This window comes from Anabas testudineus, chromosome 5, assembly GCF_900324465.2.
Source record: "Anabas testudineus chromosome 5, fAnaTes1.2, whole genome shotgun sequence".
NCBI lineage: Eukaryota > Metazoa > Chordata > Actinopteri > Anabantiformes > Anabantidae > Anabas > Anabas testudineus.
Window position 1 is genome coordinate 26,117,700 of NC_046614.1, and position 17,736 is coordinate 26,135,435.

At 41.9% G+C, this 17,736-nt stretch overlaps 1 protein-coding gene across 2 annotated transcripts in view; it reads left to right on the forward strand.

Annotated features, from left to right (window-relative positions):
- The window catches only part of LOC113155071 (metabotropic glutamate receptor 7), a 213,178-nt gene that overhangs the window by 145,279 nt on the left and 50,163 nt on the right, over window positions 1-17,736 (forward strand). For both annotated transcript variants that reach the window (XM_033325996.1, XM_026349572.1), the window contains exons 5-6: window positions 4,419-4,556; window positions 15,406-15,606. In XM_033325996.1, the coding sequence (XP_033181887.1) occupies window positions 4,419-4,556; window positions 15,406-15,606 (339 nt within the window). The remainder of the gene's footprint in view (window positions 1-4,418; window positions 4,557-15,405; window positions 15,607-17,736) is intronic.

Below are 17,736 nucleotides of genomic sequence, written 5' to 3' on the forward strand. Positions count from 1 at the left end.
CAGGCTGAACCAAGGCAGGGAGACTGGACTTTGTTTGTCCTGTCACTAAATTAGTCTTTACCCTGCAAGAGCTACAGAAACCAGTGCATGCTGGTAATTAATGTCACGCTTTTGGCAAATGCCCTTTACTGTGTTGTATTTCGGTTTAGAGCAGGCCATGTCAAGGAGTGAAAGGCAGCATGTTCTCTAGACTGAACTGAAAACAACTAGTGGAACTAAACTAGTGTTTTTTCATTTAATGCCCCCTCTCAGCAGCACAGCACCATTAGTCTTCTAAAACGAGTCACTGCCTAATATTCCAGATTTAACTGTATGTGCAGGAAATGGTCAAAAGAAAATGTCAGTGAAGGGTGGTTTCCCTCGTGCTGTGTAAATGTGTGCTGACTGATTAATAAAGATCAACAGCTGGTGGAACTGATTGTCTAACTGGAGTAGAAAATGAGGTGATTAAAAGAGCTGCAGTCAAAAATCTGTTATTTGGGTGTTTGCTGAAGTCACTGAGTTTGAAGGGATCAGTGGACCAATCGGAACAAACGTCTTCATAAAGCACTTCACAAAGTAAGGGCGAGGCTATGGTGACCTGCTTCGTAGACTGGAACAGGCTCCATGTCACGTACCTACACCTTTCAGTATAGATGTTCAGGGACAAATGTGTTTAATGTCCATCCCGCTACAAAGCACCACTGCTGTACTAAGCAGGATGGTGGCTGGCTAATGGTCCAGTTGTCACTGGACATAATTAGCTTTGTAAAAGTCTTACAGAGCCGTTCTGGTAAAGACTACTCAGTAGCATGGAAACCTGAGTCGTGCAGCACATTAACCTTACTTTACAGTTACTGTTCATGAGATAATGGTGGGGGTGGCTGTTTGTCTGTTGAGTGACACTGCAGCTTTTCCACAGCACCTAAAGACACTCTCAGATCTGACATATGCTCCATAAAGTAGGCCAGTCCCATCAGGGATTCATATAAATTAAGATCAAACACAGTGTTTGCCCCTGAGCTTCCATCCAGATGCAATTATTGTCAAATCCCACTTTCTCAAATGTATGCCCTGTGTACTGTTTCACTAAAGCCTCTTTCCAAAGAGTAATTACAAGGACATTTTTCGTTTAGTCTTATTTTAAGCTCTGAGGAGATGCCGCAGGAACAATCTGCCCTTCAGTCAGACACGGTTTAATGTGTATTCATTAGTTCTGTGGAGCTTTAAGGAGAGAACGCTGCTTCCAGAGCTGATGGAGAAGGAAATGCACACACAGTGGACAACACTGTTAGACTACCTCTGATCCTGCCATGACTCTGCCCACTGAGCTGCTGCTTTAAAACCATGCACATGTTGTTTCCTGCTGTTGTTGTTTAAAGTTATTTAAAGCATGTATGTGTGACAATATGTCAGTATAAAACCTGACAGCTGCGTCTTTCTGTTTACATTCATTATTCATCATCACCAAAAAGAAATCTTGAAATAGACGGTGGCAGCAGCAGCGCAGCTGTCCCTCTGCAGCCCAAAGAGCCTGGGACTGAAAATCAAACTGGTTACTTGTCAGTCAAAGTATCTGGAGAGTTCACCATCATGGTTGCCCCAGTTTTAGCATCCACACTGTCTTTGCGTTGCACTGAAGCTCCACTCACAAGAGCTACTGTGAGATCAGTGAGTGCAGACAGGTGATTTGTTTATCCTAGAGAAAGGCTGTAATTTCAGAGATTGATGTGACAGATGCAGAGGTGGCGAGCATCAGCAGTGACTCCCAAACAGGTACAGGTGAGAGCGACTGTGGACACACTGCGGTTTGGCTAAAATGGAAATGACTCATTAACAGTTCATGTTGAAAAATGTGTCGGGATGTTCCCGTAAAAGAGAAGCTACTCTACAGTACTGTCCTGAAGTAATAAATGGTTCAAATAGTAATAAGGTAATTAATAAAAGGTTGAAATGACTCTAATTATACTAAAACGTCATTATTAAATTACAGTATAATTAGTTAAATGACATCGGGTTTAAAACTAGCACATTCGGAGGAGGATGGCGATGCTGAAGGGTTACTGGAGTCTGTCTGACAAACTGTTGTGAATCACTGAGGCTCCGCTCCGTGTAACAGCCTTTGTTATGCAAAGGAAACTCGGCGCTGTCCTGTGTTAGATGCCCTCAGATGAAATATCTGCCTCTGGCAGGGGGAGGCCGAGTCGCTCAGCTCGTCTCCCAGGCGCATCTCATCACTGAATGAATTATGAATTACATTCCTCACTGTAATGAAGTCTTTTCAACTTTTCTTCTCTTGACGTCTATTCTAATCCTCCGTCTCTTTTATGTCTGCCTTTAACCCCGGTCGCTGGGCTTCCACTACCACCACCTCCCTTACAAACGAACCCTCTCCCGGCGTCTCATGAAGAGAAACTTATAGAGGTCAAGATCCTAATTATATCCTGTCAGAAATTATTAAAATGCATGCATCAGTAACATCGGCACAGGGTGTCAAGGACATCTCCCCAGTATCAGTGACGAGAGAGAAAACCTGTCTGTCTGAGGACAGTACTTATTGGCAGGACAGGGACATGATTAAATGCAGTTCCTAAGATAAAGGATTCCTCTTCTTATAACTCTATTTCCTGAACTGACTGTTGTGAGGATCTGAGTGATGGAGTGGAGGGGACAACGCTGTCAGCAGAGGAAGAAATGAATTCTGACCTGAATGGTAATGCTGTTTGGAAATAGGAGCCATGTCTCCTTCTTCACTGATTGTGATAAGGACTGGGTTTTAAAATGTACACCAGTTTTTTTTTTTACTAATACGACAACTCTGACCTGTAAAGACCTACAAATACTCTGCACCAGCAAACGGTCTTCTACATGTGGACCTAAGATCAAACACAACACGATTATTGAACCTGCCTGCACAGTGCCATAGCTCACATCACTGTACCTAAAGTGGCATTAAATATGAATGTAGGACTATTGAAGTCTTCAACTCTCATTTTGATTAAAATCATTAACTGATGAAGCAGCTGAAAATTGTACCCAAGTGGCTTCATCTTAGTGTTTACATGTAGTCATTTGGGAGTTGCTTTTATCCAGAGTGAGGAGAAAAACCTTAAAGTGCTGTAGGAAGAACTGTTTCCATTTCATGAGGTGTAAGAAGATTTGAAATGCAGAGAAAGTTTAGTTTGTTTAGTTTGTTTATACTTGAGACTGAGGCAGCAGAGCGTGCAGAGGTGGTGGATCGTTCCCCCATCATGGAACCACTCAGCTGAAACGTTTAGTCTGGGATCTTTTGAGGTGAAGGGGCCACAAGACGTCGTTCACTGGCAGAGAGCAGTGAGCGAGAGGGATTAACGTTGATGATACTGTGACTTATTTCTCTGTTTCACAAGTGTTGACTTTTTAAAAAGCTGGATTATTGCTGTTACTGTTCTGTGTTTGGGTCGAATGATCCTTTTAAAGCTCCCGTAGCCTACAGTGCTGTGGCAGGGTGCAACAGATGGTTATAACATTAGTTATGTGTGTGATTGCATACTTACTCGTCAACTAAGGTCTATTTATGCAAATTTTTGAAAATGTATTTTAAAATGTTTTGTTTGTTTCTTACAAAGTGGGTTTTAATTCAGTTTGACCTTGTCTCACTGAGCGTACTACACTACTACATGAAGCCGCTCTGTGTAGAAAGACTTTTCCACTTTAAGGTTAAAGTGTTCATGTTGTTAAAGGTCAGTGTGGTTTCAACTGCTTCTTTAATTCTTCACTGGTAAGGTCAGTAAAAAAAGGAAATAAAGGAATATTTTTACTTTGATCAGCGAGGGTTTTGTAGAAGTAAAGCCGACATCAACAGAACACACGCTGATGTAAATCAGATGATGTAAATGTGTTCACCATCCTGCTGCCGGTGAACACATTTTTTAATGCTTTTATATGATGTTTTAATTTATCATTTATCAAATGTTGAATTATTTTTTATTTATTTGTGTTTGACCTGTTTCTTGTTTCGAATGTAGCTTCTCTCCGTAGTTAATGATAATCTCTTAACAGGATTAGAACCTACACACCACCTTCCACGTCTCTAAGCCTTTGAGATTTGTGCATGGGTTATATGTTTTGAGCTATTTCTGGTGGAACAGCTCGGTGTCTATTCAACCTTTGGGAATTGTCTCGTTTTGCCAAGAATTTTTTTACCATTATTGTTGTTGTTGTAACTGGCAGGAGAGTTTTTTAGCACATGAAAGTTGCCAACCAGATATTTTTGAATCTTGTCGTCACTGTGTTTGTTGAAGGATTTCAACCTTCTACATTTAACCACCAGCTCGCCTGCGTCATTTTTTCTTTTCTTTTTTATCCATGTCATTGGTCTGGAGTGCCGCTGTCCCCTTCAGTTTAAGGCCTAATGAAGTAATCTTCTTTGTTTTGGTGACCTGTCTGTTGTCTTCCAGGATTTGATGCGTACTTCACATCACGGACTCTGGAGAACAACCGGAGGAACGTGTGGTTTGCTGAATACTGGGAAGAAAACTTCAACTGCAAACTGATGAGCTCCTCTAAGAAAGACGACAGCAGCAGAAAGTGCACAGGTAAGTGTGGGTGTGGGTGTGGGTGTGTGTGCGTGTGCGTGTGCTATTTATTAGCGTGTGCTAATTGACTGTGGGTTTTATGCATATGCATAAAAATACTGTAATACTTCTGAGTACACAGCGTCCAAGTAATTCTGCAGAGACCATTGTTGGTTTTTCCTGAACAACAAACAAAAACCTATTTGCAGTTCAAGCTTTGGATTAATGACTTGATTTCACTTTAACCACTTTCTCATCCACTGAACGTGCACGTCGAGTTCAGAAATAAACTCCACCCCACCCTCACAGGTCTCTACTTTATAGACGCTTCTGAGTTGGGTTGAGGTCAGAAGATGAGGGCTGAAACATGATTTACTGTACAACCACAACACAGGGTGGTGCTTTACACAATTCTACAGTTAGGAACTCTGTATATCTGCCAGAGGTTGTATAATCGTCCTTCTGACTTACTCCATCCCTATGAGTCCCTATGAGTCTCTGTGTGTCTGAGCTCACTGAGAACATTAAGCAACAACTGAAATGCAGCTTTATGTAGAAAATCCAGAGTTTGAAAACACACATCTATTTTAATAGCAGCACTGTTAGAGGCTCAATTTGTCTGATGCTCTGAATCACTCACTCAGGCTTCTGATCTCTCGCTGCACATAAAGATCTTCTTTCCTGAGATTGAGACCAGTTATCAAAGAACATGCAGGAAAAGGTTTCTGTGACCAACTTGAATCATCATTTGAAGCAGAGTCTGTGAACGTGTGCACACAGAATGTGGACTGGTACAATAAAGGCTAAACGCCTCTTTGCCTCGGCTGCTGTGCTGCAGTGCTTGTGATGTTGGTCTGATGGTCGCTTCATGCTTAAAACACAACAAAATGTGCAAGCCTTGAATTAACATCAGCGCTCACAGGAGGAAATGAAGCATCTTGGACACAGTATTTCACTGCAGACCTGTGCTAGAGACAGAAGAGATGCTCAGTGGACTCAGGGTTGTGATGAACATAATTGCACATTGACGTTTTGCAACACTTGGCCTTTTCCCCTGGAGGTTGTTGAGAAAGTATGGCCACATTTGTAATTGTAAACAGAAACGCATGCGACTGTTTGGTCTGCAATCAATAATGCATAGCAATTAGCACCCCAATATGATTGTGTGAACAGACCTTGAACACTAATGAACCTGTTCTATTAAGAGTATTGACCGAAGCTACAAAAGAACTAGTTTCGCTTCTTTATCTCACTGCATTCCTGTCGAACATCACACAGTCGTCAGTTTGCAGCGTGACTTCCCGCCCTCCACACATTATGATTTGTACCACAGAGACACCGTGATCATCCCTGCCCCCCAGAAATGAAAACGTCTTCTGTGTCACCATGGGTTAATGGACTCCCGTCTGCACAGATTCTTGATAATAGTCAGTACAGCACAGCAGAAACTTCCTGGTCCTAAGAGAAGTCTCTTTAGTGTCTGTTTCTCCTCGTATTTGTTCTTGCATCATCTTCTGTTCTGATTTCAGTCTGTCTTCAGTCATTTAGCATCTCTCTGCAGTCGTTCAGTGATTCTTGCTGTCATGCTGTGTCAGACTCAGCTGCAGTATTGGAGTATCGGACGGTTCCTAACAGTCTCAGGGCCATTACATCATGTGTGGAATGGTTGTTGAGTTTGTATGTTCTCCCTGTTTGTGTGGGGTTTCTTTCCCGTCCCAGGGAACATAACATGTAACGTAATGTATATTTCAACATTAAACGCACAATGCTGAGGTCCTCGGTGTAATTGGCCCCAACAGGAACAAGTGAAGGTGCAGACTGATCATGGGATACTGTGAGTAGGTCTCATAGAGAGCTAGTTCTCTAATACTCTACTCTGTAATGAGGTACTTAGTAAGTACAGTAAACATCCCTCATCTTGATTCTTATCATGACCAATTTACCAAATATTACTAACATGCACAGCTTAGCAGGATATCTGAGCTTTTGTGTCAAGAGAACAAAAGTATTGGAACAGATGGTTTTAAAGTCGGTTAACCTTAATATTTGGTTTCAAATGCCTTGAGCAGATCCTTCCTTCTGCACACTTATATGGTCATCATGTTGACAGAGGCTGAAGTCCTTGGTGGTCCAATTCAAAATTAGTTTATTCAAAGTTCAGGTCATCTGAAACCAAAGGTTGGTGTCATTGTCAGTGTTGTTTAACATGGATTCAAATAAAAGTTTCAGATCAAACTCTAGATCTCAAACCCAACTGTCTTCAGCAAAAACAGCTGTGAGAGGCGGCCATGTTTTATTTATGTCCTAGACCCGTATGAGAAGGTGTATGTTCTACTGTAAACTATGTAGAAAACAGTTGAACAACTTCGAGGGGAAATCCAAAGATACAGGCACAGATGCAAATGTCCCTGGAAGACACGGATCAGAAATGACGGCAGGGTTTTTCCATATTACTGTTTTCCTCAGCACAGAGACATTTGAGGTGAACTTATGACTCACTCACACTGCTTCTCTCCCACTGCATGCTGGGATAATCTCCAGCCCTCTGCGACCTTAATGGATGGATCTGTCCCACCTTGAAAACAGTCCCTGTGCTTTTACAAGCAGTGTAGAAAGTAAACATGACACCGCCAACAATGCTGTTTTATGAATCCTCGTGAGGCTGCATCAGCGGCCCGACACACACACACACACACACACACACACTCACTCTTCATGGAAACCAGTCGATCTACTGTTATAGCTCTAATAAAGCTGCCACATGCTGCAGGTTCCTGCTTTGTTTGAGTTTTACTCAGTGGCTACTTCACAGCCAACCATCAGTCACACTCACTGGTTTACTCCATTTGAAAAAAGTAATTATGTTTTTCAATATGATGCTTCTGTATAATGGTAATTGGGTTTATTATGAGCTGTTACGGCTAACACACTAAATATATAATATTAAAATACACAGACTCCACTAGGCCAGGATACAGTCAGGCCTGAGCAGTGCTATGTGATAAGCACAGGTACACACAGCAGGATCTGAACGTGAGAGCTGTGCACCACACGGCAGCAGTAACTTAAGTATTTAAATCCTCTGTCTATAGCTGCTGCACTCAGATCCAGTCTATGCAGAGAAGTCATGCTGAGATCAAGTTGGTCCCAGCTTCCATTTGAGTCTCATTTGTGCTTCATTACTGCTTTATTTGCTTTAATGTCATTACTGGAAGGGTGAACTGATCCACTCATTGTGATGAACTAACAGCAGATATTAGGCCAAGTAATAAAAATACTATTTGCAGATTCTGTCGTTACTGCAAACAGAGGACATGTCTGTGTTGGATGTTCGTCCCAGATGTAATAAAGTGTTTCTCAGAGCAATAGAATAGAATAAACTTTATTGTGCCATTGCACATAGGTGTGTTTGTGTTCGGTGTCTCTCTGTCCGAATGGCTCAGGAGAAGAAGCTAATTGTTAGTCTGGTGTTGTGAGACTTTATTGACCTGAGGCACCATCCAGACGGCAACGTTTCAAACAAGTGATGAGCAGGATGTGAGGAACCTCCTCTGATGGCTGTGATAATAACATTGGCAGGAGTGGAACATGCATTAGACCATAGTGACCTGTGACCTTAGACCACAAAACTCTAATTAATTGATCCTTGAGATCAAGTGGATGACTCCTGTCCTGTGTTGAAAAGTGATCCTCAGCCTCAGATCACTTCACTCTGGATCAGGTTTTCTTCAAGGACTTGACTTTGTTTGGCTGCGTTCATCCTTCGCTCTGATCAAACTATCTGTTTCTGGAACCTTTTCATCGTTCTACATGTTCTAAAACCAGTAACAGGCAGCTTTTGTGTTAATCGATGCCTCCAAACATATTATTTGGTGGTGGTGAAGGAGTCCATCAGTGTCAAAGAGGTGTACACTCACTTTAATCACCCTGTTATCCGTGAGTTGTTGTCTTTCTCCCCCTGACTGACGATGATAATAATAAGAATGATCCCAGAACTATGTGAACACACTGATCAGTGGAGAATAAAGCAGAACCAGAGGCACTGGATTCACCTGATCCACCTGAACCTGTGAGTAATTAGTTGCAGCGGTGCCGTCGGTTTGCACACTACAGTCAGAGTAACATTATGTTCTCTGTGCTTTTGAAGGTAAAACCAGTGGGACGGGTGGTGGTCCTGTTCAGTGTGTGTTTGGTGATGTTACAGAGGAAAAGGGGGCCGAGGGACTGTTTATAAGAGAACATTAAACTCTGGGTCTCTTTGCCACAGGCAAGGAAACAGAGAGAGGTTAGAGACTCCAGTCGAGCCTCCAGAGACTTTCTAAAAAGAGACAGGACGACTCTGCACACCGTCGGCTCTGAGCCGCAGCCTCATGGCAGCAGATACCCGAGGTAATAACTGGTGCTGTCAGTGTGGGAAGCCCAGTGATAGCTGAGCCGGGAACACTCTGCCTCCCTCATAGTTTAACTAAAACAGCATCTACCAAAGTCACAGCATGAGGCGCTCACAGGTCAGAAGAGCCCTTTTTAAACAGATGGTTCGGCTGTTATTAAGAACAGAGAACATCTGTCTGTGTTGTTCCTCCACACTGTATTTCTGAGCTAGATATTTTTATCCTAATACGCTTTAATGTGTCTCTTTAGGTTTGTCAGTAAGGGTTTTAAATTAGTGTACTTTCAACAGGTATCTTTTATTAACAGGATCTTTTACCATCTACAGCGTTGATCCGGGGCTGAAAACTCTTATTTACTTTCACATACAGCACAGTGACCCTCACTACATCATGACCAAAGATTTCCTCCGTTTCTTTACGATGAGCAAACTTCAAGTTGATCTGAGGAAGTTAGTTGGAGTCTCAGTGATGTTCTACAGTCTCTGTGGGTTCCGAGCTGAGTCTGTGAGGTCCAGTATAATGTGTGTGATTGACTACAGAGTTAATTGTCAGTGTTGGGACTGAACATATGTCATGTTGGATCAGTTGGCAGAGATTTAAAATATGAAAATGTATATTTTTAACCTGAAAACCAGGTGAAGTCTTAAATAAAAAGTCGTTAATGACAAAGACGAACAGAAGCTGAACAAGCATAGCTCTAGTTTCTCCTTGTGTGTCATTTGGACTTTGTTCATCTTGGCTGCTGCTGCTCAACATGTTGGAAAATGATGATGTGAAAAAGGCAGCACCTTCGGATTGTAGCACTCGGACCTGTGAAACCATGTCCTCTTGAAAACCAGCAGCGCGTCTACAACAGAAGAGCCCCGGTCGTCTTTTAGACGGCTCTATGAAGACCAATCACCATCCTGATTAGAGTTGGTGCTAAATAAGAGTTTCCGCCTGTGACGACAGGTCGTGTGTGGTGAAACATGAGGCACGGCACAATGCTAATATTCAGTATGTTGCAGCTGTGATTTGTGGCACTAACAGGCTCCTGATGTCGCGCTATTAGCTGCCTGGCTAGCGCAGATGCTTCTCTGTTGTTCTTCTCTGTGTTGATAACATCTCCTGTGCCAAATTGCATTTTCCATTTATATTTCCCCTCCTTAGTTATTTATTAGTGTGCTCACCAAAGACAAATAAAGAAAAAGTGGACACTGTACAGCACATTTGTAAAACAGACTTACTGTACGGAGATGGTTTTCATTTAGTCCTGTGCTCCTGGTTCTGAGTGAAGCTGAACTTAATGTAGACGTGCGCTGTTTCAGACCTCTTTAATCATCTCCACGTCCAAAATAAAACACGTCGCTGCAGTCATCTAGTGTCAAACAGGAAAAAATAACGAGTCAAGTCTGTTACTGTGATCATTTAAATATAAAGTGAACTACGAAAGTGACAGGAACAAGACATGTCCCCAAATCCTCCTAAAAATCCGTGAGTGAGAGATTTGTAACTGCTCCAGTGTCTCATCCCATCTCAACAATGACTAACAACAACTTCACACATGTTCTACAGTCACTCTCACTGTGGCAGGTTCACGCTGGGGTCACAGGTATGTTTGCTTTGATTATTTAACCATCTCATGCCGTCAGTCACAGGTCGTGTTTAGTGTCTCACCTTGAAACCAGGGATATATAAACGCTGCAGTAAATCTGTTCCTGTCTGTCTCTGCTCTGCCCTCATTCCATTTATACCAGCGCTCACATTTGTATCCACACTCTGATACCATGGATATCTCTTCAGCGCAGCCACACAGATCCCACTCTGTCACACAATGCTGCTATTGTTCAGCGCTTTAACCGAGCAATGCGATGCTACAGTGTGTTCCCAAATTCTTGAGATCAGGCTTCATTTTTGAGCAAATCCTGGAGAGTACCTGGAACAGTGACAGCTGTGGAGATGTGTGATCTGCATGCACTGCAGATTAAGATGACGATTTAGCAGTGCTACAAATGTGCACGTCAGTCTGTTCTTCTCAAAGAACAAAATACAGAAGTTTACACTTATTGTACTGTTGCATTTCTACTAAAACTTTGAGTTGACTTGCCAAGTGTTGTTTCCAGCAGCTCAGAAATGGCTTCACTCATGGGAGACTGTGCTTTATAAATATACACACAGAGAAACATACAGGGACTGTGAGGCTGTCTGCTGTTTGATTTGCATTCTGCTTGTTTGAGCTACAGTAACTGTGCAGAATCATTGTCAGGAAAAGAAAAAGACTGGATGCAGATCACGCTGTGGTGTAAACAGGTCTTCTAAAAATACCTGCTCAAGAAAACAACTCCTGTCATCGTCAGCTGAGAGAAGAAATAGTGTCTGTGCCGTGATTAATCCTGGATAATTGGAGCTTTCTCTGAACTTAGATTTCTGGATGGAAGTCTCCTTTGATTGCCAGAGTGAACTGTTCTGAATAACGACCACCTGTGTGGAAAGACTTTTGCAACACAGCAGTAATTGAGAGGAGTTTGTGTTGGAAAGTGACAGTGAACGGTGAACAGTCCTTATAAATGTGTGACTACAGCATAGCAAACAATTTCCATACAGCATGAGTGAAACATCACATGAGAACCCTGACCCTAACCCTGAGAACATGTTGAGTGAATAACACCACTAATGTTATACTGAGAATCCAGCGTGGATGCTTCTGTGTCTCACATGTGATTACATAAGAAATCTCCATAGTTTATTCAGTGATGCAGCTAAATGAACATGTGCTGCTGCAAATGAACTTATAAATAACATAAAGTTCAGAGGTCACTGGAGACAGTTGAACCTTTTATTACACAGTCCTCCTAAACTTAAACTTTCTAGTCAACACCACGATACTGCAGAGACATACTGTAATTTTTAGTTCATGATGTTTCTTTCAATACTTTGAAGAATTTCTTGTTTATTTGAAATAAAAACTTTGAGAACTCTGTCCACCACATGGAAGTTTGCATTTGTAGCTATTGTACATGCAGAAAAAAGAGAAGGGGGGAGGAGGATTGTTGTGGTCAAACAGCTGAGGCCTGCGTCATCCGCCCCGCTGCACTTTGGGACGGTGTAATCAGCGTGTCATGGTCAAATGTAGGTCGTTTAAGAGTCTCAGAGGGGCTGATTAAGTGCTTAAAACAGGCTGACATTTAGGAAAAATGCTTTTATGAATTAAACAGAGCAGCAGCTGAGGGAGAACAATCCTCAAGGACCTTCACTGAAAATGGGAGTTTGGAGAAAAGATGGTGGGGGGGTCAAAGTGTAGTAGAAACTGCAAACACTGGGCAGAAGGTTGAAAACCTGTCAGATGTACATCAGAAAAGATGCAAAGCTTCAAATGATCCAGGTTGAAGACGTCCACTCTTCTTAGTGTAGCTCACCTCTCCAACACTGTGGGTCTGTTTTCACCTTCCTCTGTTCAGTCATGTCAGTGTGTAATGAAACCGTGCTGGGTGGGTGCTGAGCGGTGACAAACCAAGAAAAAAGTGGGCTTCTTGTCCGTAAATATGTGTTTCTGTGAGTTTTGTTCATGTTCTGAGTCGTATTTCAGCCTGTTGAATTCCTCCTGTTCATAATCTCCCCTCCTGCATTGTCTCGCGCTCTTCTTCTGCCTGTAGGCAGCTTAATGTGTCTGTGGGCTGTTTACTACCGAGCAGGTAGTGGACAGTAAATCTGTGTCCAGACAATAAACAACTAAAGAAGCTCCAGACACTGAGGGTACATCCTGAACTGAAGTCTTCACATTCCTATTTTTAACTGATTTAAATAAGGATATTATAAAAAATACATTTAAATTCAAATTACAGCTGCTCTAATTTACCTGAACTGTCTATTTAAGATTAAACATGTTCATATGAGTAGAGGAGGTCAACTGAAGTTAGTGACGCGATGTTTACTTTAACAAATGTCTTCATGTAACTGAACCTTTCTACATCTATGTTCCATACATTGCACCTCGTAAATAAGATAAATAGGAACAGAAAGCATGAAGAAGGTGCTGGGGCTTAAAAAGGAATAAAGAAAAGACAGAGACAGAATAAAACGAGAGCAAGCGACTGGAGCGTAGAGAGCAGAGCAATGAAGAGAAACTGCAGCATGGAAGCAAATGAAAACTGGAAAAACGGCAGAGACACACAAAGTTAATGGGGTGAATCCGAACTCCCAGCAGCCTCTGCTGCTCTCTGCTTCTCTTTCCCGTCATCATATTGAACACATATCTTTACCTTCTCCCTGTGTAACATGAACAGTGCTTCCTAATTAACTGTGAAAGGCCTGTTAGGTATCGAGAAGATGAAAGGGACCAGTGAGATGTGGATGGGGTCTGCACAGCCCTCGCAGCCTCGAACTAGAACAAAATTTAATTGTTTTAAAGCTTAATTATGTTGTTTAAAGCCAAACGCATGTACAGACATGTACTGTTGACTCAGGAGTTGGAGGTCTTCTCTCGTTCGTTACTGATACCGGTGCCTTTGACCTCAGCAGATGAAGAACTGAGCTTCATCACAGCTGCTCGAAAACACCTTGTTCTTTTCATTTTCCACTTTAAGATCTAGTTCAGAGAAGTCAACCTGCTTGATTCCTTGTGAAATGTCTTCCACCAGAATACTGTCTGACTACAGTACTTGGTTAAGATTAGAGAAAGTTTCTGTTCTGGCTTAATAATAATAATGTTGGATTTTTTTAACCCAGCCAGTAAACACTTCCAGTCCTCCCAGTTTCTGCTGCAGACAACTGAACCATGTTTTAGCCTTGATTACCTGCTATATATATACTACAGTACATTCTATGTGCTATCTTTGGGAGATATGTAAAGAAGCCGTTTGTCTGTTAGGCGACAAATGGAAAGTCATATTTCTGGTCAAATACAATGAACTTAAATGGTTTAACCTACTCTCTGAGGCCAAAACAATCTGCATGAATCATGATGTAATGCGATAACTTCCCATTTTCAGAATCCTCACAGAGCATAACGAGGCCACAAAGGAAACTCTGCTTTTTTTAAAGTGTCAAATATCTTTGGAGACTTTCTTCTTAGAGCCCAAACAGTCTGTGAACGCCAGGACCCTGCAGCTGCTGCCGCTTAAACTGCTTTAGTTATTTAGCATTTTGCTGCATAATGTTTCCTCCGTGTAATTGCACATCCTGATGATACATGCTAGTATTTCACTGAGCTGCAATCTACCCTGCTGTCTTTGTGATTGTCTGAATTTATTTGCATCTATTCTTCTCATTGTCATCATGTACATGTCGGCTCCTTCCGTCTAATTATGTACATTTCTGAACTTGTACCGTGGCCTCTGTCAGGATTCTCCACAAATTCTAAAGTTATAGACACAAAGTGTTTAGGATCAGGTGGTTAAATAACTAAACTGTGCAGAAGAATGAAACAGGTTTAACGCTGGGTTTTTGGTCGTATGCAGAGTCGTCATTATAAACTTAGATTATGTTCAAAAGTTCTTTAACCTTTGCATCCTGTTGCAAACTGCATTTGTTGATTGCAGTTTTGTCTCCATGCAGAACAATGTTCATAAAGACATCACACACACTGTGCCACTCATGCATGAAGCTGTTCACAAACATCACACAGCAGGGACAGAGACATGAGTCCGTCTCTCTGGGGAAACATACAGAGTGTGGATGTGTACACTGAAGGACTTTCCTTTGCTTCATTGCACTCATGTCGCTCTGGTCCAGTAGACTCAGTATGACAGTCTCCCTTCACTGGAATGTAGTTGTGGTCAACCACTGACAGTTTTCAGTACTGTGCAGTTTTACCAGGAGGTTTCATGATGAATCAAACTATCAGCGTTCTTGTTTATTTTTGTATTCACGTTCTGCAGACTCATTATTACTTGATCAAACTTAGACTAACTTCTTGCTCTGTAAGAAACATCTGGACGACCCAGAAGAACCGCAGGAACCTATACTTTATTTTAGTCATTGTGATGATACCACACATTCAGTAATACTGAATTTACACTTAACATTAGAAGTCAGTTTCTTATCTGTAGTCAGAGGCTCCTCCACCATATCAGTGTGGACCACATGTCCAGCCTCCATCCAGGATTTAACAAAAGGCCAGCATCCTCCTGTTTTATTGGCAGACCTGTCCAGCAGTCCCCATAATCCTCTTATCATACCGTCAATGGATGCAAACCGCTGCTGTTTTCCGAGCACATAACTTTGGACACGCTTGTGTTTTCTGCTGAGGCCGGCTCAGGTTTCAGTCCCTCAGGCTTCAGCACCGACTGGGAGAACAGCACTGATATCAGAGCTTTAATGAGATGGTCCTGGTCATTGTCTCAGGCGATAGACGATATTTTCGAAAGGTTTCAGCACTTCAGTTCTTCTACTAATAAAAATCCAGAAGAACACATCTGCATATAGTTTAGTATTATAGTTTATAGAAATGGTTTTCGCTTTCAAAGGCCCCGTACCTACCTGGCTTACTTTCTGTCTCTCAGGTCAGGAGCGCATTGGCATCGATTCAAAGTACGAGCAGGAGGGTAAGGTCCAGTTTGTGATCGACGCGGTGTACGCCATGGCCCACGCCCTCCACAACATGCAGAGAGATCTGTGTCCAGAGAACTCCGGCATCTGCCCCGAGATGGATCTGGCTGGAGGGAAGAAACTACTCAAGTACATCCGCAGTGTCAGCTTCAATGGTGAGTGGACTGATGCCTCTGTCCTTCTGCAGGCAATAAAATGGGCCTTTATGTGCTGAGCTTGGTGCTCCAAGGCCAAAACACAAGTGAATCTCTGAGACCCAAATAAAATCTAAATGTGCCAAAGTAGCAAACTAAGCCAGATCATAAAAACACTCCTGGTTGTAAAAAAAGACACATAAAAAGACATAAAGTTGTCTCTGTATCGTGGTGTAAAGCTTTAGTTTTATCCTCCAGCATTATTATAGACTTGATTCTGCCTCATATGGAGCTGTTTTATGAGGGTTTTAATCTATTTCTGTTTTGATATACAGTAACACTGACGTCCCTGATGTAGACAGTACCAGTGTGTGTTCATCATCTGTGTGTGGTTTTTGTTTTGGACGGCAGCGTTTGCTCCTTAAGGTTTAATGTGTCACACAACACTGAAAATCAGCACTGGCTTTCAAGCAAAAGGATTAAATCAGCTCTGCGCGACCAATGTTGTCTGGTCGAGCTGAGAGCCTCACGTCCACCTGAGAGGAAGAAGAGACATAACTTTGCATAAACAAACTTTTCTGTTCAGCATTTTGTGCCACAGATATTCACGGCTTTGGAGCAACATCCAGATGTTACTAAGAGCAGTGACACATTGGTTTGCGTCCACTGACGTTACCATAAATAAATCATGAATCATCTCATGTCTCTCAAAAATCATGTTTTGTTTCTGCTTGAGAATCATCAAGTTTTCTTCTATCTCAGTATCTTCTCTACTTTCTGTACATATTGCACACGGCTGCGTAACAAACGGGACCTGATCCAAACAAAGAAACAGACACTGCTGGGATATAAGAACCATGGAGGTGTCCAGCTGTGCACTGATTCAGTTTGTAATATTTATTTTATTTGTGGAACAACTTACAGTATACTTGGCTAAACCTGATTAAAACAATAAATAAATAATTTAGATAATTTAGTACTAAAAATTAACAAGATTACATTCTCCAAATTAAACCCATATTAAAATGTTTGCTTTTAATGTCTTTTTAAAAAGTAACAAGAGGTTTAAGTCCATGGAAGGACGGTCCATAAAAAGTGAGCAGCCTCAGCAGTTTCTCAGTGGTACACTGTGAAGTACAAAGGTGCTGAAAACCAAGTATTTGAACTAGCGTTGAACTTGGTGCCATTGATAACAAGAATGTTTGAGTCTGGGCCACATTTGTTCCACATGTGTCTCATGGTGATCCAAGTTTCTGCAGAATCCAACATGTTCAGTTTAATTTGTGAACAGATTATAAAACCTCAACAACAGTTATGTTCACAACCGTGAAAACAGTCCTCAGAGGGGCGGTAATTAAAACTTCTTTTGCTCCGTAGCACAAACTAACAGCTCTCGCTGAATCAGACATTAAATCTGGGACTGACTGGACCCGGTCAGAACATTTGTCCTGTGCGTCTACTTCTCTGTTCAGGAACAAAACCTGCCTGAGTAACTTCATCTCCCGTTTCCTCGCCCTCCTCTTTTCTATGTCCAATAATGGAAAATAGATCAGCTTTATTAACGAGCAGTTGGCCTTCAAATACGTTTCACTCTGCAGCCACAATGCAGCGATAATATAGCATTATTATATTATTATTATTATTATTATAACATTATTCTGCAGCCTGAGATTTCTGTCTTTACCCCGGCAGCCTCGAGGTCAGAGGACCTAATGGAGCAACGTGCGTGTGTTTTAGTTAAAGGTCCTCATGCATGACTGATACAGGATTATACAGATTCTCCCATCTCTCTAGCTATAATAATAATATATACTAATACTATCATCAGCTGTTGCAGCTTTACCGAGTTTCAGCTCATTGTTTCACATTCAGGTCGAAACTTTTCAGTTTCACTCTCATAGCGTCTTTTCTGGACACTGCAGAGAAAAAACTGTAGGAAGACACTGTCCAGCCAGGAGACGGTCAGAGACCAGCTGAGGAACATAGTGGATTTAGGCGGCAGTCGTCTACGAACCCCAGGGTGAGTGGTTCAATTCCTGGTTCCTCCTGGCTACTTGCTGAGGTCCTTGACACTGAAACCCTGTAGTAGTGCTGCCATGTACTGTCTGGCAGTACATCAATAAAGTATTTATTATTATTATTATTAGCATT